Raw genomic sequence first — 27346 nt, 5'->3', positions numbered from 1 at the left:
GGGCACTGCTGGTATCTGGCAAAAATGTGTGTGACCATCAACTCCTGCCTTTTTGTTCAGTGTCCCTTCCTTTTTTAACCCTCCTTCTGTCCTGGTAGTAAAACAATTTGGTAACTCCCAACGTTTATTAATGAACTAGATCCAGAACTTCCCTTAATGAGGGCACACTGGTTGCTTGATGACACTCGGTATAAGCAGTCCTTTGCCAATTCAAACCTGTATTGGAGTCAGGCTATCAGTCTACTTGTTCCAATATTCACCCCCGCAGGTACATTAGAGAGTTGTTCACCATGGAAAGATTTACATTAAGTTATGCTTGCACAAATTAGAATACTGCAGAGAAAGTTTGATTAAAATTTCAGCAAGGATGAGTTCACCTAAGGGTGATGGGGACAAATTCCCATTAACATCAGTAAAATTTTGAGTCTTAGGGAAATGAAAAGCATTCCAAGATGATACAGAATTTCTGGATGAGCCTTGAATAATAAAAATTAGCTAAGGGATAGATAGCACCTATCACTTGTTCCTGCTCTTAACCACTTCAGCTGTGTCTGGCTGGCCAGTCTCCACACATACTGCTTGAAAAAAGCAACAGCGTTTGCAGGAGATGATCAGGAGATGTGAGAAAGAAGGGGCACTTTCTGTGTGTGTGCGTTTTCCAGAAGACAAGATGTCCAGAGGGAAATACGTTGCCAGAGTAAGCAGGCAAGATACTGATGCTTGAGTAGAGCTTCACTACTAGATGTGCTTTAAAGAAACATCAGCGACAGTTGAAAAGAAACAAACTTGACTTACGGGACAGTGGAGCGGTTCTCTGGCAGCTCTGGCAGGATAGGATGGTCATCAGTTTTGCTTACTTCAGGCTTGGCTGTGGGGGACACAGATTCCCTGACTCCTATGCATAAAGACAAAGAAGCAGTAGAGGAGAACACCATCCTCCCCACCAGCTCCAGTCACTCCAGAAAACAGCTATTCCAGCATGCCCCATGGCAGGAACAGGCTGTAGCTGGGTGAGGGACACAAACTTACCGTAGAGTTGCCAGATTCGGACTTTGTCCTCATAAGGTAGGTCATACTTCAGAGGATCCCCCACCGGACCTTGGTAGTAGGGTCTCATGATAGACTCTATGGCAGAGATGTGGGTCAAGCCAATAGCATGGCCAAACTCATGGACAGCTACAGCAAACAGGTCCATCCCATGAGCATCTAGAAATAAAGACAAGATTGAAATGAAAAGCTGATTGTATTTTGGGGGTTTGGGTGGGCTGTAAGAGAAAGTATATGTTGGATAGATTGGAAGGAAAAGCTTTGGAATAGGTGAAGTTTGAAAAAGACATTTTTCTCCAGTTGTAAAAAGGAGACTGAAATTTATCATACGAAAATGGAAAGCAAGCCAGACATCAGCCCATGGTGTGAGTTCTCAGCCCTACACAGAGCCTGAGGATCCCCCCTTTTATTCCCAGATCACCGATGGCACCTGAGAAAGAGCTGGACAAACTGCTGAGACAGCAACCTCGGTGCAACCATCCGTCATCCCTGCTAACGGGCGCTGCAGGAGCTGGGCCAGTGCAGTCTTCTCCCATATCTCATGCCTGCCCTGCAGCAGCTGCCAACAGTTTTTGTGATGCCCAGAATACCAAATTTCTGCAGCCACTAGCCAGAAGATCATCAAAGCCTGTAATAATGAGCAAAGCCACGTGCCAAGGAACCGGTGAGCGCCCGGCAGTGCCTGTCTGCCCACGGTGCTCTGCTGGGCTTTCCCTGCCTGCACAATGCTGGCATTGCACGCTGCTGCCCTGGCCATATCCCTCCTTCGTGCATATAGACACAGAGCTCTTCACCTGCTCATCAGCCACCAGCCCTGCTCACCTAACTGCTGTCCTGACAGGGAATGGCAGCAGGGGCAGGTGACTACGTCCAGCTTGTTTCCAGAGGACTTGTCCGTCTTCTCCCCTTCCACACCTTGTGCTGGTGGGGCTGCAGCTCTGGGGTCTGCTCCCTTAGGCAAACACTTTGATCCTCACACACCACATTGGGCATCAGGGAGACTTTACTGAACATCGGTACATCCTTTGATGACTTCTTTCCCTCAGTCTGAGCTATGTCTACTCTATTCTCTTTCCACAGTTTTCCTTATTTGCAATCTAACCCCTAGTGCCTCACACTGCACCCACACACAGACCCGTCCCATACTCTCCAGAGCCTCGGACGCTCAGGTCAGATCTCAAGAGGTGTTAACGTCCGCTTCCAAACCTACACCACCGCTGCCAGAGCAAATGAGGAACTGCTCCCAGGAGCCGTACAGGACTGATCCTACTCAGTGCATTCCCACCACCCAGCCGCAGACCAGCTGGGCCAAGCACCCATGCAACTTCTGTCCCTCGCTGCACAGCAATGCCCTGCAGAGCAATACCAGAAGGTGACAATGATTCTAAGGATGGTTCTTACAAAGATCATGACTGCAAAAAGGCAGTGAGGTTGGAAAGGTCTCCATGGAGCTCAGGGGAGCCCCATGTTCCCTGAGCCATGGTCAGGGCCAAAGGAGTGTCGCACAGAAGCAGCTGTGGCTGATCCTGCACAGTCCTTAGCACTGCCCACTGGGCTTGGGGTGTTGGGGGTGGTATTTTTGCTGAATTCTGCTTTTTCCTTGATGACTATTATTTACAGTGTCTGTAAACAGCCAAGATTTTTATAACCTGTGCTGTTTTCCCCAGCGCTAGGAGAGAACAAGACATATGCTTTCTGACATTTTAATGCCAAACTGACAACCTTGGGGATATTTTTGTATCACCTACCAAGTTGTTATTTTTGAATCACTAGGGAGAACAAAATAAATAAAAGATGAAGCTCGGATAGCTCCAAGACCTTCGAAACAGAGGGCAGCTTTCTCTCTGTCAGGCTCATCCCCTCATCCCTTGGCAGTGCTTGGAGGGATCCTCCCTGCGGGGCTGCCAGACCTGAGCTCGCTCCTCCAGTCCAGCCTGTTTCACAACGAGCATTCCCAATCACCAGCTACAAAAGGGGCACCACTCTTTACGTCATCACATAACACATCTGCTACGGCAAGCTACCAGACCTCAGTGTTTGCCTCTACTCTATATGTCTGCAGAGCAGAGCTTCTGCTTTTTTTAATTCCCCGTAAGAGACACCAGTTGGGATTGCTCAGTGGCATGAACCAAGTAGCAGGTTGAATCCTGAAGAATCAGCCTGTCCAGAACTTTAGCCTTAGCATCAGACCTCCTCCAGCCAGTCTGGTGAACACTCCTGCCCACAGACACTCAGTGGGGATGGACAGAGGTCAACCGGTGGGCAGGGAGGAGAGGGGTGGGGAGAAAGAATGTATTAGCTGCTTTCAGAGAAAACAATTAGGTCTAAATGAATTCATTAAGCTGAGGCAGCAGGAGCCCACTGGGAGGCTGGCGGAGGAGGTTGCGTGACAAGTAAATTAGCAGCTGGTGACTGTGGAGGAGACGATCTGTCAAAACGTGCCTGACACAAAGGTTAGGGACCTGATCCCCGCAGATGGCTCACGCAGCTGAGGAACACTCGCTTCTGAAAGTCCCTGCTTATTAAAACTCTGCTCTAGCCAGATAAGATGAAATAAAAGAAAAAAAAAAAAAAGGAATAAAACTGTAACTTGTAACCATTCTGATGTGAGGTAATGGGCACGAGATGGCAGGAAAAACCTAGCATTCACAGGAGGCTTTTTCCCTGCAGACTGCAGAGCCCTTTCCAGGCAGGTCAGCTTATAAAAATGCTTTAAAAATAGGGAAATTGGACATGTGTCAGTAAAGCCACCCAAAAGATGCCGAAGTCAGAGAATACAGTCCCCATCCAAGAGCTCCAATATCCGCAAATCCAACCTGTGACCTTCCAGGTCCCAGAAGAGATGGGAACTGGAGGTGGGTGATGGGGAACTCTTCAACTGCCAATATGATGGGGAGAAACATAGAGATGCCATTGAGGCTTCCAGGAACATAGAAGGTCCTCAATGCTGGCTGCCGTCATTTCATTAGCAAGGCTGAGAGGGGAACCAGAAGAAGCTGTTGGGATCCCCAAGCTGAGGGTTAAGTTGTAGCAGAGGCTAAACAACTCTAACCACCAGAGCAGAAGAAACTGTGAGCCCTTGTGTTTGGCTGCAGCTCTCCCACTCTGGCCTACCTGATGATCGGAAGGTCCAGTATTCATCATCGTCAAAATGAGTGTCTCCAGCTGTGTGATGGTCTCCAGGGAAGAAAGCATGTGCCACTGTCCCACCAGGCCCATCAAAGGGATAGCCATCATTGTGATCTGCCTTGGAGAAGTCTATCTGGATATCAGCATTGTTACCTGCCACTTCATGGAAATTCAGTGGGGTAATGTCGCTCCAGACCTTCAGGGCATAGTACATCAGGGCTCGGACTGTGTCGTGGCCCAGGTGGGACTCTTTTGGGAAGGTGCGAACTCTGAAATAAAGAGGGCAAAAAAGAGGATAGGTCAGTAGCATGAAAGATCTTCTCCGAGGACCACCAGGAAGGGCTCTGCAGGGCCTGATGCATCGCAGAGCCTCGGTGAGGCCTCCAGCACTCCTCCTGAGTTTGGGTTGTCTGGAAATACCGAGTCAGTCTTGCTCACCAGAGTGTGAAACATCCCACGTGTGTGAAACAAGAACCAGGGTTTCAATCCTGATACCTCCTGATCCCGCTGAACCAGGTGGCAGTCAGCCTCAGAGCTGCACTTCACACACAAACCGCTGCTAATGCCCAGGACTACTACCCTTGCCCAGCCTTGGAAATGCCGACGCCATGAGTCCTTTTCCAGAGTTTGCCCATTTTTTTTTCCAAGTTCCCTTTCAGACTTATTGACAAGTTATTTTCTCACCACTTATTCGTTCCAAATGCAATCCAGATATACAAAGATTATTGACTTCTGAAGCCTTTGCACCATACACAGGCCCATCAGTCTTCCTGCAACAAACAGCAGGTCATTGCTCATTCTTATTAGACGCACACAGAAATCCAGTACGCATTTGCTGCCTCCATATATTTCCCAGCATGTCTGCTGTAGGTATAAAATATACTCTGAAACCAGTACACTGCCAGCAAACTCCTAGACTGCAATCCATAACAAGGAGGAAAAGGAAAGGACACATTTTATGTAAATTGCATTCAAAATGCCTCCAGCCTATTGCCTGCAGGAGACAGGCTATCTGATGGAGCACTGGAGTTGAGCAGCTCTTGCCTTGTTTCTTGGTAAAAAAAGCATTGCTGAGCAGGGGCTTATGACACTACTGTACACATCACAGGGCTGTTAGTTCCTGTGTATCAGTACTGCCTCCCTCGGTCCCCAGCTCTGCCTTGCCCTGGAAGAGAAGCCAGGTGGGACAAGCCGTGTGCTGGTGTTTGCCCTGCAGCTGCACGATTCAAACCTCCGGTTTGGTCTGAGCCGGAATGAAGAAAAGTCAATGTTTCCTGTATAACCAAACCTTGAAAAACAATTCCTAATATTGTTGATTTAATAGAGGAGGTGAAAGACAAAGATGCAACAAGGCACCTTGGCTTCTAAAATAGTATGTTTAGATAATCTTTCATTGACAATTTTGACAAAAATAAACACACTCCAGGAAAATGTACTGTTGACTGACTAATTATTGACAAAAACCAATTCTGCTGGAAAATTTCTGGCCAGCTCTACCCAATAACAATGGATACTTTATTTCTTGTGTACCAGCACACCAACCAAAGTGTTCATGAAATATTCATGGCTTGACAGATTTTTAAAGGCTGAAGCAACAATTATGATCACCTCACTTGCCCTCCTGCATAATATAGCTAGGAGAGCATCGCTCAGTATTACACCACTCCCTAGCACCAATGTGAAGTAATGACCCGACTAAACCTCTAGACGTAATTAAACTGTGTGGTGGGCTGACCCTGGCTGGATGCCAGGTGCCCACTAAAGCCACTCTATCACTTCCCTCCTCAGCTGAACAGGGGAGAGAAAAGATAATGAAAGGCTCGTGGGTTGAGATAAGGACAGGGAGATCATACCCCAATTACTGTCATGGGCAAAACAGATTCAACTTGGTGGAAAAAATTAATTTGTTACTAATCAAATCAGACTAGGATAATGAGAAATAAAACCAAATCTTAAAAACACATTCCCCTCACCTATCCCTTCTTCCCAGGCTTAACTTTACTCCTGGTTTTCTTCCTGAGAGGGGTTGCAGTCAGTTCGTCACCCATTGTTTCTGCCGCTCCTTCCTCCTCAGGGGGAAGACTCCTCACACTCTTCCACTGCTCCAGCGTAGGTCCCTCCCAGGGGTGCAGTCCTTCAGGAACAGACTGCTCCAGCGTGGGTCCCCTACGGGGTCACAAGTCCTGCCAGCAAACCTGCTTCAGGGTGGGCTCCTCTCTCCACTGATCCACAGGTCCTGCTGGGAGCCTGCTCCAGTGTGGGCTTCCCATGGGGTCACAACCTTCTTCGGCCTCATCCCCCTGTTCTGGCGTGGGGTCCTCCCCGGGCTGCAGGTGGAGATCTGCTCCCCTGTGGACCTCCCTGGGTGCAGGGCACAGCTGCCTCACCATGGTCTTCACCGGCTGCAGGGGTATCTCTGCTCAGACACCTGAAGCACCTTCTCCCCTCCTCCTCTTCTCTGGCCTTGGTGTCTGCAGAGTTGTTTCTCTCACATATTCTCACTCCTCTCTCCCAGTTGCAATTGCTGTTGCACAGTTTTTTATCCCCCCTCTTCTTAAATATGTTATCACAGAGGTGCCACCACCATTGTTGATGGGCCCAGCCTTGGCCAGCAATGGGTCCTGTCTTGGAGCCAGCTGGCATTGGCTTTATCAGATGTAGCGGAAGCTTCTAGGATCTTCTCTCTACCCTTGTAGTGCCCCCGCTACCAAAACCTTGCAACACAAAGCCAATACAAGGTGTCAGAAGGGGAAGTCACATCACTCAAGCTTTTCCTACAAGTAGTGATTGGAGTACTGGGAGGCAGCAGGGATCAGCAAAGGGAGTAGGAACAACTTGCTGATTGAGGTTGGATGCTCTTGCTTTCACAAGTATTTGCATATGTCCCATGCCCTTAGTAACACACAGCCCAAGGTGGGTACCACCTCCTGACCTGGGCAAAACTAGTGAGGGTTAAATCCAGTACAGAACAAAATGGGACTCATGAGAACAAGCAGAAGTCTCACTAAGAGTTTCTCTAAAGAGTTTGGGAACCCCGTCCTAGAGATGGTGGGGATGAGATGGGTGAATAAGAGAAAACACATCACAGCCAGATGAACAAAAATCACTCATATCTACACTTTTGCTATCCCTAAAGTATTCTGGGCAAAGAAAGACCTTATCTATTAAACTAAATGAGCTAGCATACATGTAGCATCAGATAATCATACACCTTAAAAAAACCCCCCACATTTGTAAAAAAGACAGCATGAAGTACAAACAATATGAGTGTGGGATTAGAAAAGACAATTTTCAGGCAATTTTTAATTTATAAAAGAGACTATGGCTGTATGTAAACATCTACAGTACAAAAAAAAAAGGCCACCTGGTTTTCAGATATTCTTTGATGAGGTGTCTTCATCTTCCACAAGACTCCTCTGGACTTAGGTAAACCCTTTACTGCTTTAATCTCTATCGAGCAAGTCATTATATGTGTAAAACACAGCATGTTTAGTCCAGGAATTACAACCTGTCTCCAAGATCATGGTGCCTAGGGCACAGTCTCAGATTTGGGGACATTATCAGCTCTTCATTACCTCCTCAAGTTCTGCTTGACTGCATGAGCCACTTTCCTTTCACTGTCTTTCCAGCTGTAGAATGAGGATAATAAGTCTGTTCTCCCTTGTAAAAGGACAGTGGATGAAAAGAAACAAACATTATTAATATTCATCCCAACCCCTGACTCCAGAAACATTAGATTAAGGCAGAATCAGCATCAATACTTATTTCGCTTTTTATAAAAGGTCCTGCACCTCTGAGCTGACCCACATTTTATTAACATGCTGCAAGTGTAAGTGAAAAATCCCCCATCTTTTATTCATTACCACCTTTATTTTTCAAGAGAATCCCATCAGGGTTTTTCAATTCAGCATCTGATTTGATTGCTGGAGCTCTGCTAATTGTTTTCAATGAGATTAGGAGAAGACTATTATGCTGATAGGAAGTTCGTTGGTGTTGCATTACCCAGTTCCACTGAAAAGGAGGCACATTTCTAACGTCATGCAGATGCAGACAGGACTAAATCATTTCCTCCTACCTTGATTATTATTACTATTTGTAGTAAATGGTGCTTAGGTACCCAGTGGAGAGCAATGCTCCTTCTTCTTGGATGTTAATCCCTCCTGAGACTCCCCTTACAGACCTCCAATTTTGGGGAAAAAGCCTGATGTGAGTAAGTAGAGAGAAAGCTCTCTCCTCCAGACGGTCCCTGTCAAGCTGCCACGAAGGCGATGAGGACTGGGCTGCTCAGTCCCCCTCCGGCCACCCCACCAGCACTGCCCTGAGCTGTGGGGTCAGTCACATCCCTCTGCAAAGCCATGCGCTGGGACACCCTGGGGAGCATCTGTCCCCACGGCGGATGGGGCTGCACGAAGCAACATTGGCTGCGGTGCTTGAAATAGTGGCTGCAAGTGGCACAACTGGATGCCAAGGAGAACATCTGTGTCCTGCTTCTAGAGCTCACCCAGGTGGCAGCACCGCCATGCAGACAAATGAATGCTGACTTTCACCTGGCTGCTGCCAGTCCTTCATGTGTCCCCTGAGCCCCCTCCTTTGCTTGTCCTATCCCAAAGAGATTTTGGGTCCAAACTGGTTAATAAGTAGAGGCCAAAGAGGGCTGATCTACCTCTGTTCACTGTTGAGGGGCACCCACACCAATGGTTATTTTGATTTCTGGGTTCCTTTTTGATTTTTGTCCTCCCAAAAACAAAAGTGGAAGACTATTAGTGATGTATGAGAAATCAATTGCTGGTTAATGAAAGCACTCCTTCACCTTCTGCAGCCCTGAAACCACAGAGAAATAAAATAAATGCTGATAACTACCAAACACAGCAGGCTAAGGATTACCTGATAAACCCAAATTGATTTTTCAGGGCGGGGGGGGGAAGAAGAGACAGTTGAAAGGGTGGATGCTTGCTGCCATGGCAAAGGTGCTTTTCCAGCCACCCGGAGCCATCCGCAGCACAAGCCATGGCACAATGCTACCCTGGCACTGCTGCAACACCCTGATGCCACAAGAGGTTTGCACCCTCTATCACCCCTCTCCCAACACTTCGCAAAAATTACTGAACATTTTGGGGTGATAATCCTTCTCCTGCCCTTTAATATGCACATAGTGCCAGGCAGCTCCCTACAGCCCAGCAATGGGTGCCAGCACAGGAGTAATCCATCCCTGGGAGAAGACGTGGGTGAAATCAAATTTCTCAGCCAGTTTCTTGGGCTGCAAGAGGATCAGCTGCTCTGGGGGGGGCGGGGGGGCTGCTGCATTTCACTGCCTGCTCCTGCCACTGTGCCCCCACGCTGCTGCCTGTGCTGGCAGCAGGTGCTGACGTGGCAGCTGCCTGCACTCTGCTCCATCTGCTCCAGGCTCTTCCTACAAGGGTCCCAGTTACTTGTGATGGGTGCAGCCCTGCAGCGGTGGGTGACAATCCTGCCCCCTCAGGCATTTGTCACCCCCAGGCAATGGGGGGGCATGGCTGCCTGCAGCCAGCTGGGCTTGGGCTGGGATGTGACCCTGGTGTGATGCCACCCGTTAGAGGAGGGAAGCAGGAGGATCAGGTCTCTCATGGGGATTGGAGCATGGTACTAGGGATTACCCCAGTTGCACACCTTTACCCCGTGGTACCTGGCAGCTGCCCTTCCATGCCTCGGTAAATCCACATCTCAGCTCAGGCAGTGCCATACCTCTGCCGTGGGTGGGCTCAGGATGCTCACAGCGATGGTGGGCAGCGACTGACAGACGTCACTGCTCCCCTGCTGCCTGTGTTTGCTCCAGCTCTGGCACCCCATGTCCTGAGCATCGCAGTTTCAAAGACTGCAACTTTGATGAAGTGGCACCAGGGACTTGTCCTTAACTAAAGATGGATGAAAGTCAGCTCAGTTCAGCACTGCGCTGACATTTCAGCACAAAAAAACCTGGGAAATTTCAAAAGCTGGGCTTTGATGGCTTCCCCCTACCTCAGGGAGTTCAAAGCATGCAGAGAGCGGGCACGGCCCTGACGCCGCATTTCCCGTGACTGCAAGGAGAAGGTAAGTGCCTCGGAAGAGATGGAGATATTGGCTGTGAGCACCCCTTCTGTGGGGATAACCAGAAGCAGTAAAGCAAAATTAGCAAAAGAGAAAGCAGGTTGCAAACACGAGGGGGAACTCCTTGCGGGCAGCTCCCGGTGCCAATGCCAGCAGAGGGCATCCGCAGCACGCTGCTCCCTGCGCCCCACTCCAACCACATCCCAAATCTATCCCACTGCCACCTCATCAGCTTACTGACTGCCTTGGTACCTATGCAGAAAAAAAAACCCCACCATAATTAAAAAAATATCCCATGAAAAGAAGCTTTGTATGCTGTAATATTCTGGAAACTTCCCATGAGGATGAGGCACAGAAGACTGTGTGTGTCTGACGCTGTGCTGGGATGCTCTGAGGCTGTACTACAGGCTGTGCAGGAGGTACTGTTTTGTCCCCTGAGCCCTCCAGTCCCACAGGCTGGCTGTACTCAAGGGTAAAAAGAAGATACCTGAGCAACCTGTATATCTATAAAATCTTGTTTGCCAGACACTGCCTTCTCCATCAGTGCAGATGCCTGCCCCGAGATCATCCCTTCATACAGGTTTCTTACCTGTTTATTCCAGCCTCACAATTGTGCAGGTTTTTCTTCAATTTTTAAATGCATGCCATAATAGAATTTTGTTTACTTTTCTGTTTTTAAATCTTCAATCAATGTTTAAAAGGTAAACACGTAAAACTTTATGCCTCTATTGGCAGATTTTCATAGCAGTTTCAAAAAAGCTATTTTAATCTCAAGCGTTGGATGTAAATACTATGTTGGAGTTTCTATAATGCTATAGCCTTCTGTTGGCTTATACAACCCTCCAGTTATAAAATACAGCCCTTTTTTGAACAAAAGCCAAGATCTTGGAAAGGATCAAAGAATAAAAAGCAGAAATGAGTTTGTCAGGAGATGGATTTTTTTATGTCATACATATAAAATCGTCTCAGAGCTAACCCCCTTTTTACGGCAGTCTTTGCTGCAGCATCACAGTTTCTTAGGGGATGGGAGGCAGCGGGTATCCCCGGGGCTGTGTCCACCAGGACAGCCTGACCCCATTCCCCCTCCACACTTTGGGATGTAGCTCAGGTTCATCCAGCCCAGCTTTGCTCAGAGGAGCTGCCAAGGTCAGAGCTGTGCCCAAGCCATGCCCCTGCACTGGCTCTGGCAGCTCACAGGACATCAGGGCATGTTTTATTGTTTCACCCAAACAGATTTTTTCCTCCCTGAAATATGAAGTTTACTCCTCTTACACATCAAGACAGGGCTGGTTGACAGGGGGACAGGCTGAGCTTTTATAACATGGGTCTCTTCACTACAAGAAGCTGTCCATGAGCCAAAATTGTTTCATACTGAAGCTGAATTATATTTATCTTTTCTGAAAATAAGGTCTCGGAGGGATGTGCTGGAACATGGACCAAATCCCTGGTAAGGCCACAGTTTCAACACATGTCAGCAGTGACAGCCAAGTCGAGATTTGTTACTGCAGTGGGAGCTGAACTCACTTTAAGGACTATGTTGGGATCAGAGAGAAGCTTATTATTAATAAGGAGATCTCTCCATAGCATCCACGTGCTTTTTCAGGATAGCATGAGCACCTCATGGTGCTCACCTTTCTTGGAGGAACCATGCAGCGGATGGTCTTTGAGAGAGCAAAGATGAGTCCCAAAAAGCACAAGTCTTGGTGGGACAAGGATCAGTTTGTTTTCCAAATCTGACCAGTGGCATGGCTGCGGGGTCTCTGGAAGTTGGATCGGAACTTCTGTGTGTTGCAGGTTCAGAGTGACCCACATGTGTTCCTCCTTGACATCAAGGGAAAAATACTCCCCTGTAGCAAGGGCTAGGAAAAAAAAAAGTGACTCTGTTATCCAGAAAATGCTCCTTGGGCTCAGGTGGGGCAAAAGAAGCAGCCCCATCTCTGACGAGTCAAGTCTGTGGCAGCTGTCTGAGAATGAGCAGTCTCAGTGAACTCAAGAGAAAAGATGCTCTAACCATTGCAATGCAGCTCCCAGCTAATCCACCAGCCAGACCCACACCATTCCCTGCCGGCGTCTGAGCAGGTTCAGGAAGTCAAGGCTGGGATCAGCAGGAGAAGAGTTTAAATAAATAGTCTGTGGGGTTCTGGGAGCACAGAGGAACACGTTTTAACATGTCACCCTGAAACTCATCACAAAGCCATATTTAGCTCTGGTCTGCATGGTATCAGCCCTTTGCTACAACATTTCAGTAGGGGGGGGATGAATTCCTACCTCCAAGACAAGTTCCTTTTGCTCCACTTGGTGACAGCCTGTGCAAATCTCTTCCTCCTGGTCTCCGTGGTGGCAAGGTCGGGCAGAGAGCAGCGAGGGGTCTTCATCAGCTCCAGCGTGGCTTCGTCTTGGGTTAGAAAAATTAAAAAAAAAAAAGAAAACCTAGGAATGGTGGGTTAAGAAATCCCAAGGGGACAGGGAGAAGGGAAAGGAGGTGCTGAGGATGCAGCAGCGATGCACAAGGCAGTGCCTGGGAGCCGTTGGGGCATGGTCCTGGCCCTGGCATCACCCATGGGGCACTGAGCCCCCTCCACACCACGGTTGCACCCACCACCAGCAGCAATTCCTGCTGAAAACCTGTTTTTTCAAAGCACCCATCAGCTGGGGCTCCTAGGAGGTGAGGGGAGATGACACCCCACGGCTGGGGGGTTAGCCGCTAGCTCTGCTGGTAGCGTCAGTGGACAATTTTATTCATTTCAGGAGAAAATGCAGCAGGTTACCTCTTGTGTGACACTTTACAGATCTCAAACTTGTGTGGCCACCTGTGGCTAGCTTTGATTATATTTTACAACATAAATTTTTAATTATTCTGTTTTATTTTCTCCTGCTGAATTTCCCATTATTCCCCTGGCAAAGCAGAGAGACATTCACATGTAAATAAACTATATCTCTGCTAGCAGCTACGAGCTAATTTGGAAAATGTTCATATTCCATCTTATTTTTAAAACTGAATGAAAGCTTAAAGCTCTTATTCTCATCTTCTGAAAGGCAGACAAGTTGTTCATTCACCCATTTTCCATGCTGGCTTTATCTCTCTATTTAAACACTTTGTTTTCAGATGCAAACCCACATCCAACACCTATCCAGGGCAGCCCCCCAGGCCTGTTTCAAACACCCTCTCCAAAAATGAAAGTGTAAATGCATTCGAAAGGCCATCCTTGCGCCCCGGCCTCCTGCAGTTTGGGATAAGGTGGAAGGGAAATTATGGCACATGCTCAATTAAGAGCAGAGAGGGAAAGTCCCAGCGACTGGACGCGGCCAGTGGCTGCTCAGGCGGCAGCTGCTCCAGGGGACTGGTGGAAGGCTGCTGGGGGCACTGGGATGGACAGAGACTGGCCTGCTAATTAGCAGCTTCTCATTAATTCTGTCCTGAACAACGGAAGCAAACTGGCCACATGGCGGGAGGTCGTGGCCATGCGTCAGGGAGGGGAGGAGAGCAGATGGGTGCCCTTCCGAGGGCTGGGATAATGCTGGCTTTCTCCTTCCCTCAATGAGGACATTGAGAGAAATGACCCCGGCCACACTGGGGAACTTGTGTTGCTTCAGCCTGGCCTTGGACTGCTCCCCCCCAGCCAGATGTGCCTGCCACATCAGGAAAAAGCCTCTCATCGCCCTGTCCCTGCTGGCCGGTGGAGCTGCTGGAGCAGCTGATGGGCTCTCGGCTGGCAGGGGGTGACCGAGGGGTGCCTGGAGCCATTGCAGCTCAGCGAGAGCCAAGGAGACCCCTGCCAGCTCCGCAGGCGCCTCGTGGCTCTGAGTGTCACCGGCAGGAGCAAGCAGCACTGGGGGGATGTGACACCATCTTCCTCCTTCCCCTACGCTGTGCCCCAGCAGCAAAGAAACCAGAATATCTACATATACAAATTGGGAGGCTTAATCAGGATTTTTATTCAATTCAATCTGATGCTGCAATTAAGGCTTTGAACAGGATAACCTGTCAGCCTTAGTTTCTCTGTCTTTTTTTTCTTGTAATTTTTTTTTTCTTCTTTTTTGAACACACCAAGAGCTATTTTAAGCACAATGGGAACCCCAAGGGTGTGTGGGTCTGGTGAAATAATCGCTTGCCTCAGGTTCTTGAAAGCACAAGGCAACAAAGCACCTGAGCCATGTAATTACTCTTACAGCTGCAAACTGGGCCGTATGTTACACCCGCGCGAGCTTTTCCTGGAGGTGATGCTACTCCACAACTCGGTGCCAAGTCCCTTCTCCCTGGACCTGCAAGGAGCCATCCCTGCATCCCTCTGCACCAGAGAGAGGAGGGATCATGAGCCACTGACCTAGGACCCCCGTTGCCTCGAGCCCCCCAAACCGCTGCATGGCAGTGATGGCCTTGGTGAGCTCCTCCTGTGTCTGCAGTTGTCCTGTGACAGGATCCGGAGGAGGCAGATACCCAAATTTTGTCAGCCAGTCCTGTGAAACAAGGAGAAGGGGCAGGATGAGAAAGGGAAAGGAAGGAAATACACACACAGGGAAAGGTGCTACGACTGTCCTTTCTGTTCCGTTTGGACATCCTTTTCACATTTACATGTTTATATCCAACTTCCCCATCAAGCTGCGTGATCCCAGCTAACAAATGGACCTGTCAGGATGGATCTGTACACATCACTTCAGTAATGGGATCTGGCAACCTTCACACATTCCAAGGGTGACATCTAATTTTCCCACCCAACTGCAAACCATCTCTGATAGTGGCGGCAGTGCAGCCCCTACCCAAGGGTCACACAGGCGCCTTTGATTCTCCCCTCAGACTCTGGCAGCTCTTACTGGAAACTTGTTTCAGGGCTAAGAACAGCAAGAGGAGGAGAACTGCCCATGACAAGGGCCAGGCAATGCCACCTCCCTCAGGACCTTGCTTCCAGTGGGAGTCCACAAGTGTCTTGGGGAGGGTCCCCAGCTCTAATGGAGGAGCCACGGTGACCTCTGTCTGAGGCTGCAGAGCAGCTGGGTTTTACCCAACTGTGTCTTGGTCTGACCTCTCTGACCATATGTGCTGGGCTTTAAACTTTCTGCTGTCCCCCACAGGTGCCACAGTAATGCCACAGTTTCCTATGAGAGGTTAGAGGTGGGGACCTTTCCTTCTACCTGCCAGCATGGGGAACACCTCCATAGCCAAGCGCCCTTTGCAAGTCCCCCCATGTCCCCACACTGGCACAAGGGCTATGCCTGCTCTCCAGGTCCCTTCAGCTGATCTGCCACAATGCCATCATCCTGCTGTGACATTAATCAACCTGCTGCAACCTCCTGCAGATTTCCAGTCCACACATGGCTGGGGTGGCCAAGATTTGGGACTGCTGCAAGGACAAGGACATCCCTGTGGTCCAAGTCCCCTCAATGCACCCTGATGGTTTGAGGACATTAGGTTAGCGGTTGGACTCAATGATCTTAAGGGTCTTTTGCAACCTAAATGATTCTATGAGAGTGGTTTGTTTTACCTTTGACCTTCACAACACCAGGATTTTGATTGGAAACAAACCCAACCACGAAGTCTCCGACCCCGCTCTGAGCCACACAGTCATTGAGACCCAATGCAGGCGACCTCAGCATTGACACAAAACCGAGTCCTCTGGAGAAAAACACCATAGAGATGTAAAATGCCAAGCTCATTCCTTGGAGGCCACCATGTGTGGTGGGACCTTGGCTTGGTCCCTCCTCACCAGTTCCCAGGTAATACAAGCACTGCGGCTGCAAAGTCTCAGCTTCCAGGAACGGAAACACCACCACAGTGAGACCCAGTGGTTTCCCACCAGTGCTGTCGCCTTTCCGCGGCAGAGGGGAGGGGTATGGGGACAGGGAGCAGAGGACAACCCTGCAACAGCCCTTAAATTGGGCCAATGCCAAAAAGTCATTCCTGGAGATTGATGGCCCTCATCATTTAAAAAAAACCCAAACCAACACAAACAGAGTTTTAAAAACCTCTGTAAGAAAATCCCATTGATGATAGCAACAGGTTTCTCAATTTTGGGTTATTTGTTCAAGGGAATAAATCAGCAGAGTCGTGCTCACCCCAGCAACACCAGAAGTGCCAGGACTGGCTTACTGGTGGAGCTGCAACCTCAGTCATCCGCAGCCCCTGACAGAGCCGACTGATTTATTTAAGAAGTGAAATAAATGGCTTTTCTCTGTGTGTCCTCCTCTCCAGCATTTCCACATGCCCTGGTTTAACCATCTCCCCATCAGTTGCCTTAAGGCATCTAGAGCCAGGCGTGGGTACCTCTACCACCAGAAAGCAGCAGGGACCTGTGAAACACCTGTGTGTCCCTCTTTGCTAAAGCCTAAGCAAGCATGGGCATGTGCCAGCAATCCCCCTGCCACAGGCACCTCGTCAAACCCAAGACCACTATTTGATAGGAGTTTGTCTCTCAAAGGACAATACATTTTTACAAAGATCTTTATTTTCCTATTTTCAGCCTAAAACTGATGAAAAAAAATGCCATAAACCTCCTTCTTACAACTGCTTTTTAGATGTCTGGTGAATTATCTTTCTAAATCCTTTCTTACCTTCCTTCTCGCTCCCCCCTCCCCTAAACTCGGCAGATGGATCAGCAAAGAATAATAATACTGCATGCAGGGAATACCATAAACACCTACCCTCTATTTTCTTTATCTGTATCAAAGAAACGTTGATCTATTGAGCCTCTTGAAGACTGATATTGATCTAGACTTCCACTGCGGTCAATACGCCACAAATTTATTGCAGTCAGATTAGTGCCAAAAGTCAGTACCTGCTTATCGCTACAATCTGAATGTCTCATAGTTTGGTGTCACCTGCAGTGGCCACCTCGAATGCCACAGCACCCCCAGCCCTGCTTTGGCAAGCCCAATTAAACAATTTCACACTTACAGAGCTTAACGACAGATCTCCCCATGCTTGGTGGGGCTCTCCATTTGGGAACATGGTCTCCCATGCTGGGTTTCTCACTGGCAATTCGCTTCCCTCCTCACCCTCCTTCACAGCTGCCTTATTTTAGCAGGGTGGTGTGTTATCACAGACAGAAAGCAGCTCATGTGTCCATTTCTTGCTGCTTAATGCAACTCCATTAGCCACCATCTTGCCAGGAGCGCGTTAGCATCGTCACAGCCTTCCCTCGCCATCAGGCTGAAGGCCAGGCCAAGCACTCTCTCCTCCCTACACCTATTTGTCGCTTTGCATAGCAAAAACATTTGTGACAGAAATTAGAGATACAATTTGCCCTTGATTGTTCATGAGAAATTGGCTGTGGCATGGAGCTCGGCAGCCAGCCCATCAATTGCCAAGGATGGTGGGGTTTAATTTGGTTTCTTCCCCAGCCATGGAGACAGTGTCATTTATTCTCTAATGACAGCAGAGCTGATGCTACGCTGGAGATGTACATAACTCAGCTTTGCTCAGGTCCTCCTGGAGATGGAAGTGACAGCAAAAGGCTGGGAAAGCAAAGGCACGGTGAGGTCCAGCAAAATTCCTGCTGTTCTGGCTGCAGCCAGGGCAAGAGCTTCTCTCTTTCTTAACCCACAGGGACAGAAAAAGCACAAACACAGCTGGACACCCCCGAGCAAATGGAGGGCTCCCTAAAGAAAAGATGGAAGAAACAGATCTGACAAGCCCTTCACCTGATCCACCTTGCAAGCACTGCTTTTCCTGCATGTGATTTTTCGTGTAGACCATCATGTTTATTGTGCCCTACTCAGGTTCTCCATAATTTTACAGACCTCTGTGATCTCTTTTCCAGTGTACAGGTTCTGGCCTGTTTCCTCTCTCCTTGTAAGCAAAGCTGATCCATAATATTGAACTTTCACATTCCACCTTTACTGTGGCAGAAAATTTCATTAGGGAAAATGCAGCTGGGTCTGAAGATGAGAAAGACCAGCAGGAATTGTCTGGCCAATTATTTGCGTGCCCGTTGAAAGCTTTTCAGATATTTTCTTGTCCCTAATTAGGGCAAAAGCTAAACTTGTAAACTTCCATGAATGAAAAATATGAAAATATTTTCCACCGACAACTTCTACATGTTCCCTTCTTATTTCCACTTTTTTTTTAATAATAAAAGCTTTTTTCCCCAACTCTCATTAGCTTAAAATGTTTAAATGAAATAGTGATTTGAGCTGAATGATAAAATTCTTTGAACATATTTCTTGCCTGAGTTGGCACGATAAAAACTCTTCCTTAAAAATGTGCTGTGCTAAACGAGTTGACCTAATCCCATGAGAAGGTTCAGCTTCAGCTACTCCCTATTTTAAAAGGAAAAAAAATTGTTTCACCAGAAATTTATATTGAACCAATATCTGACCATCTTCCACCTCTGAGACGACCTGCACTACATAGCTCATGCCATGGCCCAGAGTACGTCCCTTGGTCTGGGGCTCACAGGATCCCACCAGCTCAGTTTTTGTGGGAATCGCTTCATTGTGTCTCTGGTCCCCAGTTCCTCATCTATAAAATACTTGCAATAGTAAGTCTCCCACCTATGGGTCCTGTCTGCTCCCACTGGGAACTCCATCCCAAATCGCAGGAGGCTGCTGGACCAGACCCAGCCAACACGTTTCACTGCCATGGCCCAAAGTGGACCCACATGATGGACTTCTCTGGTGCTGGGGAAGCTGGAGGGACCAAGTCCAGTCCATGATTAATCTTCTGAACCAGCTCCACCACCAAGCAATCCAGAATTAAAGGTTTCCCATTGTGCTCAGGGCCGGGGAAATTAAAAAAAAAAAAAAAAGAAAAAAGAAAATAGGAAGAACTGCATGCCTGGCAAAAACATCCAAAGATAGTCATCTATCTGCACCTCCCCTCCACTGCACCACATAAACACAGCTGCCAGCGAGAGCCCTCACGCTGCTCAGTGCTGAGCAGAAGCATGTACATACCCCTTAAAAACCACAACCGGGATGTTTATTGACAAAACACCATCCCTGTGAGGGGCTGGAGATCCCACCCTGCCCCACATAGGATGGCAGGACTCACACCATGTCCCAGGCAGTGGGGAAAAGCCATCGCAACGTGTTCAACTCTCAGGACCGAGGCACTGGGAACGGAGGCTCCCCAGGTGCTGTCCATGCCGCATCCCTGTGGTCTCACGGGACCAGCCATCCATGGACAACACAACTCAAGAAATGAGGAAAAATTGGAAAAAAAGAATTTTTTTTCCTCTCCCTCGTATTCCTACAATCTTTAAACAGTTTGATTTTACCCCTCCCATCCCACCACAGGTGGTACCCAATAAAAGATGTCTTAAGGCAACTGCTTCAAAGCAGTTTTCCTTTGAAAAAGGGCTGTGTTAACGGTGATGCAGCAGCGTTGCTTCTCCACGGAGTTGCTCCATGTGCGTGTTTGGAGACAGATTGCTCACTTGGCTGGCTAAAAATAAGCTCTATTATTTTTTCTCGTCTGGGTTCCCACACTGCTGTGGTATAGCATAATGGGGAAAAGCCTGCTTCTTGCCTTAAAATATGGTAAGCAAAATCTAAAGCTGCAGAATTTCTTTTCACACATTTTTTTTACTTTTGGAGAAGACACAAAGTTAGGAAAAATGCTAATTAAGTCCTCTTCTCCCCTGCAAACAAGCCCTGCTTCAGTTTTGGACTTTTTTTTTTTTTACTCCTTGAATGGAATATCAGGGAGCAACGCTGCTGTGGCAGCAGCCAAGGGCTGGGGCTTTCCAGGGCCAAGCAATGACCCAGAGCAAAATGCTGGCTCCGGCAGCAGTGCAGCCTCTGGTACCACTTATGCAGAGCCAACTTTCAGATTAAAATGGCATTTCTTTCATCTATCTACTTCCTTTGTATCAAAACCCTTTTGTCCTAGAACCTACTTACCTGCTTCATTCTAAAATAGAGGTAGATATTGTCCCTCTTTTATGGAAGATTTATGAGCTCTGTAGGTTTGCTTTTACAAATATTAATATTATATAAGCTGATGGGCTTATTCAACTGCTACAGGCAAAAAGGCGACTCAGCAAGTTTTCTTCCTGATGATTTCTTTTTAAGGGTCATAGGTTGGTGTTTACAAGATGACAAACTAGTTCAGGATAACAAGGAGAGCATAAACAGGATAAACAGCAAAACAGAAATAAGGATAAGCACAAAAACTCTACCTAAGCCAGTTCCATGCTTCTGCCTGCTCTTGTATTATTATAATTACCATGTTTCTAAAGTTTAGCCCCAAAAAAATAAGGATTTTTTTTTTGCTTGAAGTTGCATAAACATACAGGGGAAAAAAACAGCCTTAATCCTGCAGTGTTAGTAACACTCCCTTTGCTCAGGGATGTAGATCGTTATTCTCAGTTTACCTGACACATTGGCCAGCGGAGAGAAGAGCAGAGCTTTACCCCCAGCCCCTGGCTCCTCTGCAGACTCCTAGACTGGACCCTTAGCTTTGCACCAGCATCCTGAATCCCCAGACTGGCTCCATCCCCATCCCATTAACACCGGAGAAGGAAACTGTCTTTAAATTCATGCTCCTGTTGACAGGGGTGCAAGCAGCACCCACAACACTCTGCATAAGGGCTGTCAGTTGTGACACCCCCAGGCACCTCTCCCTGGTCCATGCCACGGCCACCGTGCTCCAGATGCCTCTTTGCAGCAAGAAGCCGCACTTGCAGTGCCTTGCAACACACCTCCAGAGGCTTTCTGGATGTGCAATGTGCATGAGGAGGATGCTGGTATATCCCAGTTTGCAAATTTTCAGGGTAGACCAAGGTTTGAGCAGAAGAGGTTTTTTCACTCAAAAGATCCCTTTCGTTAGTATTCCCTGAAAAGCTTTACTGAACTGCACCTCTGCTCATCAATCAAGCTATAGGTTGCTTTTATTTGTTTAAAAAGGCTCCTGTCATGGCTGAGAGCCTAAACCCTTACCCTGACCTGAATCTAGCCCTTGACTTTCTGGCAGGGTCAGCCCCAGGGAGGTCCCTCCCCACCGTGCCCAATGTCCCTGACTGCAACAGGAGCACAAACAACCCCAGTGCTCATCTCCTACTGTCCACACCAGATAACCACAGAGAAACAGGCTTTATTTTTGTAGGGTCACCCAGCGGGGAGAGGACTTTGAAAGCTCCCTTTCCTTCTGGAAGTCCCTTTATACCCTGGGTGTAGTCATGTTTCGCACACACAGGGGAAGAAAATCCAAGCAACAAAATTAATGACCCAGATTACTAAAATAAAGCTACAACTCAAACATCCGGAACTAATTTCCAAATTACACTTCACTTTATCTCCGCAGCTACCATTAAATAGGGTGGAAGCTTTTAAAATAAAAAAAATAATTAAAAAAAAAAATCACAACCACCACAAGCTATATTAAAGGGAAATTGCTTTTGGCTGTTTGAGTTCTTCTTCCAAGTTTTCGAAGGTTTACAGTATTAAAATTTTTACAGTCATTTTCCTGAGATCAAACGACCCCAGGAACAACACCCATTAATTAGAGCAACACATATGGCGCAGCAATACTCCAAGGAGCGCACTCCTGCAATGTAACGGCCTCCGGGCCATGCAAAGCCAATAATTTCCTTCCAAAGGTTGCCACGCACCTCTCTAATGAGCTATCGCACACACGTAATCAGCTGATTAATTCATTAGGAGAAAAAACTGCAGTTTGGATTACAACCAGGATTTTGGTTGACGCCACTGCTGAACCACAGGACTGGTTTCATTAGCTCACGCCGGAGGAGTCGCTTGAATCCAAACAGCTATTTAATTTGAGCAAACGCTGTGCACAGAATCCAGGGTAGAAGTTAATGCAGCTGCTAATGATTTCCTCTCCCTCCCCCTTGCTTTAAATGTTCGATTAGGTTAACAACAGCAGCATTGCAAAAGGCCACAACCTACAAGTGCCGAAGACAGCAGGCCCTTTGGCAAGAGACAGATCACGCTACTTGGTGTCATGAGACCTGGGACATCCAGGTCATTAAAGATCCAGCGGAGAGAGCACCTCTGCTCCGGTGCGGTTTGCTTCCTAGCCAGCAACTGGATGCCAACTTAGCTGCCTGCAGGTCTTGTCGGACATGATCAGGTCTTGCCTGTAGCCTCAAACGCTCATTTGCAGGGCTCTGCTCATGTTACCACTCTCCTGGGCGTTGGGGGATGACATCCACTGCCATGCAGGTTGTGCACAGAAGGACTGTTGTGGTTTGGAAGCAAACTTCATCCACTCTGCAGTAGACGTTACACAAGATGTAAGCATCTCTTTGGTTGAACGGATACCGAGAGCCTTCCCAGAAACACAGAGTTAATCAAGAGATGTTGTAGAAGCAGAAGGAAATTCTCTGCAGACTGCAGAAACAGCCTTTTCAACCTCTTTGAACTGAAGATCAAAGAACCAATTCCCACCCATAGAAGGCAGGCAGAACAGTGCAGAACAATGTTTACTACAGCTGGTTTAGGTTTCTTTTCAGAGTAAGAAAATGTGACAAACCATATAAACAAGGCACAGTTTACTCTGTATTTTCAACATAAGTGTGTATTTTTCTTGGTGGAGATTTAATACACCAGGGCTTTAGGGAGGTCTTCAATCACTGGAGGTTTTCCAACACATCCTGAAAATTTCCACTCGAAGGCAACGAACGATGCAAAGAATTTGTGTGTAATTGAAACTCCACATGACCACCAAAAAGGAGTTTCAACGGGAATAGTATTTTGTTTTTAAATCAGCCCTAGTTTTGCATAATGCTGCTTGTCGCAGTGAAACATCCTTTGTCATTGAGGAGTTATTTAGGAAGAAAAAAGAAGAAAGTCCTGGCGTATAATAGTCTGTTGAACTGTGATGGGAAGTTAGGTAAATGAGCGAATTAGCATTCTTTTATCTTGCTACAAAAAAATAGCTCTAAACCATGTAACTCATCGCTTAGCATGGTTTATGAAAAAACCCCTGCTCCTATTGTGTGGGTGTAGTCGGAGGCTGTTTGCAGCAGGCGCAGGAGGCTCTCCCCTGGCACCACTGTGTCCCCGTGATGGATGCCACCAGCCGGATCCTGTGCTGAACAGCAAACTTGGGACTTTGGCTCTCCCTGAATACCCCCAGCCCTGCTCGCTACAAAGGAAACTGCCAGTGCTTGCATTAAAAATAAAAATGCAACGAGTTCTAGTCCTCTGGTGGGCCTAGAGGCCAGTAACATCACCGGGAGGATCTAAACAACCTCAATACTCTATTCCATTGAGAAGCACAAGAAGTAATTACCATTGCAACATATGGCACATCAATACCGGCAGCAGAGTTTGATGTGCTTTAAAATCTACTTTAGAGCATCTGTGCTGCTGGTACCCGGGCTGTGCCCGGCTGAGTCTGTATCATGGAGCGTGGTGGATGTTGGGTTAATTCACGGGCTCGCTCTGGCTCCGTTTACACAGGACAAACCAGAGTACGGCCTTGACTGATGAGTCCGGGTAGGACGGACAGTGGCTAAGCAGGAAAGAGGAAAAAGCCCAACTCCAGCGTGAGAGATGGAAGCAACTGGAATCCATGAGACCTGCCACCCACTGCTCTTGAAGCAGCTGCAGATGATGACCTGCAGTGTTCCCAGCACACACAAAACCCCAGGGCAGCCATTTCTCCCAGATTCCTCTGTGCTGGACCCCCCCAGCCAGCAGGCACGCAGAGCCACAGAGTAGGTACCCTTGGCACCCCATTCCCCACCAGCATCACCCGCTGCTGTGCTCTGAGCACACCCATAGGTGTGACTGGATGAAATCTAACCTCAGATCTGTAACAGGGTTAAACTGAAATGTCACCAGATACATTTCTTACAGCATTTGTAATCCCAGGAGAACTCTCCTCCTTGTGTACCCGGCCGCCATCCACACGTAGCCAGGGAAGAGGTTTCCCTGCTCAACACAGCGCAATAAATCATGGTGAGAGGTTGCCTCATCCCTGAAGTCACATCCTTTCTGTATGAAGAAAAAAAAATCAAAGCCAAGACTTTGCAAATTCAGGGTTTTCTGAGCACAGGACACAGGAATGTCCGTGGTTTCCTGGATGATTTTCCACAAGGCTCATTGGAGTCCAAAGCTGCCGGGGGGCTGTTGTGAGCAGAGCCAGCTGGACAGTGCTCCTCAGGAAACATCTGCTGGAGATGGACAGAGGGAACAGAGCATGCTTTGACCCTCCTCTCCCTGCACTCCCTCCACTTCGTCTCATCCATAACAGCAGGAGGATGGGCAGGGTGGGCAGCTGCTTCCCTTTGCCCAAGGGGAATCCCTCGTCAGGAGCCTTCCCGAGTCCTTTCCACCACAGGAGCTGGGATGCCTGCCCCACACACAGTGGGAGGTTCTGCAAGATGGGCTCTCTGGTGGTTTGGTTCTTCTCAGCACACAGATGTTCGGACACTTAATTAAAATCTCCCAGCCTCCTGAGTATCCAACATGGGGCTGTTGACATCACCCAAGCAGACTGTGCAGAGAACTTCCAAACATTCCTGTCTTCCAGCTGGATTGGGACCAAGATGAGCAAGAAAATGATGGATTCTTTTAAAATAAGTACAAATTGCTCTTTACCGAAGTGAAAATACACAGCAAGGCTCTCCCAGGGGGTGACTTTAGAGGTCCTAGTTTTGTTTAATGAGCCTGTCCATCTCATTGGACCTGAACGGCACGTTTGCTCACCGTACGTAGGGAAAGTCAATGACGCATTGAGAACACAATGGCATTAATCTATATTCTCTCCCAGTCTCACTGAGATGAGCTCCTACTCTTGCAGTTTCAGTCATTAAACAAACCACTTCTGGTAGCTAACTGAACAGACTGCTATACATCAAAACAAATCTCTCACTAACTCCATTTATTGGATCTTTTATTAGGACAGTGTCTTCTCCAGGATGGACTCCAGACCTGACTTTCTGCAGCATGAGTTTGCCCTGGCCCATCCATGTCCTCACTCACAGCTCTCAGCCTCCATCTCAGGCTCCAGAGTTGATCCTGCAGCACAGCTTAACTGTTTCCCCATTTACAGCAGCCAACAACATTTTACCCTGATAAATCAGCTCAGCTGCACATCTCTCCTCCACTCATTAGCTCAGAGATCAGTGGCTTCCTTCTTCCCCCTTGTAGCATCACGTTTCTCTCCAGCTAGGTAGGCTTGGTTTTCAAGATAACCTCAGGACACAGACTGCCTGTTTAAATATGCTCACAGCATGGCTCAATATCCCTTTCAAGAGATTGCAGAAATTCTCTAGTCCTCCGCAAACTGGGAATTCAAACTGTTATCACCGTGCTCTGTTCTAGGACTGGTCCAAGGGCTGCTAACAACAGCTGCACTCCCTGTATTTACCTCACCCGGTTTTAGATCCGGTCTTAGCTGCATCTTCCCATTTAGTTTTTAGCAATGAAAATATTGTGACGTTAAGAAATCCATAAATCAGAAGCTGTGCTGGGGCGTGAAATAGAGCATCCATTTGGGAGAGAATTAAGCCCCACTTATGTCTCCTGTCCCTGGATCTATGTGACTACAGGAACAACACAATTGCTACCTGGTTGACTTTGCTGCTCCCCCCAATTGCTTTAAAACATTGTAATACCACTGAGCTTTTCTGGTACAGCTAATAGAAAGAGCCTGTCAACAAGTGTCCTGAACAATTATTGATGCTGTGGGCAACTGGCAAACAGAAAAAAAAAAAAAAAAGCAGCCTTCTGTTCACAAGCAAGGCTATTAAATCAAAGGAAGCAATAATATTGCAATTCTCAGGTGACCAGCCCTCAGGTGCAAACACTGGGAACTCTCCAGAAGTACTTTGGGAGCACTCCACAAGCTATATGAGCTGGGAGAAATTAGCCACTGAACAGTGGGAGATTAAAAAAGAAAAAAAAGAAAAGAGCCCCAACCACAAAGTGTTGGACAATTTGCAAAACATGACAAAAATTCTTTAATTATTAAAACTAACTAACTGAAATGAATAATTTAACCTGCTCTGACTAGTCCAGGGCATTTTCCTGCAGCTACTAGGATGACTCTGCTTTCGGTGACAACTGTTGTTAATCATGACCTGGGACTAAAGCAGTTTTGCAGAAAACAACCAGAACAAAGCAGAAACCAAAGAAAACCAGAGATTATACTCCTCCCCAGAGGGATTCAAATTATACAGTACCTGACTTTGGCAAACGAGCTGAACCATGCAATGCAGAACTTGCTTTTACCAGTACTCTCCCCGTGCCAAATGTTAATTTAAATAATAATAAGTCTGCACATCTACACACACTGTTACCTCGTCGGGCATTACAAGCCATACCAAATGACGCAGCACCACTTGTGTATGTCCCAGACCACGGCGGTTGGGCAAAAAGCAATAATTAGCTCCTGCACAAGAGCAAGAGCCAAGGACATGGGTGCTGACCCCTCCTCTCTCCAAGGACCCATTCATCCCTCCAGCCATGCCCAGCTGACATCCCCTCCTGCAAACCACCCCTTCTGCTCCCAGCTCTCCTCCCCGGGAACTGCGTCCCCCGGCCACTGCTCGCACCTGCGGCTTACCACATCAAAGGACAGGCTGAGAGTAGAGTTTTTGCAACGTTTTGTCCAACAGAAACGTGGGTACAGACTAAGGTTTATGTACGTACTACCAGTTTTGTTCCCCTTGCTCACCCCCTCCCAGCTGCTTCCAGGTTTTGCCCTGGGCCAGTTGTGCAGAGCTTTAGCCCAGTCAGTGCAAACTGATCGGATATTGGAAAAGTAGGGGGGTTTTTCCTCCTTGCTAGGAGACGGGTTTGTAACACAGCTCTTTCCTGCTGCTGGCTGGGAGAATTGCCTCTCCTGCCCTGCCAGGACTTCAGCTCCACAGGGGAGATGCTCAGCACTCCCTCCCAAGCCTGCACACTGCCAGGGCTACACAAGACATCAGGAGCCAGCAGCCAGCACACAACTGCTCTCTCTCACGTGGCATGACACAGGGGAAAACTCACACATCCAGGAAACACATCCCTTTTACTCCATAGCTGCCATCAGGAGCATTTTCATAGCACAGGAACCTCACGCAGGTCCTGTTTTACCAATGGGGAAACTGAGGCAGGGACAGCAAAGGGAGATGAATGCTGGGTCACTGGTGGCAGCACACAGCCATGCTTTGCAGACAGTGGTGTGAGAGGCTTCTGGCTGCTGTCCCCACAC

General features: G+C 47.9%; 1 protein-coding gene across 2 annotated transcripts in view; it reads right to left on the bottom strand.

The window, feature by feature from the left end:
* The window catches only part of MMP17 (matrix metallopeptidase 17), a 68580-nt gene that overhangs the window by 10576 nt on the left and 30658 nt on the right, over positions 1-27346 (bottom strand). Inside the window, exons 2-6 of one of the 2 annotated variants that reach the window (XM_074844101.1) lie at positions 14565-14697; positions 12508-12634; positions 4162-4445; positions 1030-1206; positions 796-895 (exon numbers count right to left, since the gene is read on the bottom strand). In XM_074844101.1, the coding sequence (XP_074700202.1) occupies positions 796-895; positions 1030-1206; positions 4162-4445; positions 12508-12634; positions 14565-14697 (821 nt within the window). The remainder of the gene's footprint in view (positions 1-795; positions 896-1029; positions 1207-4161; positions 4446-12507; positions 12635-14564; positions 14698-27346) is intronic. The other variant, XM_074844102.1, reaches the window with a different exon arrangement.

The sequence above is a fragment of the Strix aluco genome, chromosome 18, assembly GCF_031877795.1.
Source record: "Strix aluco isolate bStrAlu1 chromosome 18, bStrAlu1.hap1, whole genome shotgun sequence".
Classification (NCBI taxonomy): domain Eukaryota; kingdom Metazoa; phylum Chordata; class Aves; order Strigiformes; family Strigidae; genus Strix; species Strix aluco.
This window is presented reverse-complemented; position numbering and strand designations above follow the sequence as displayed.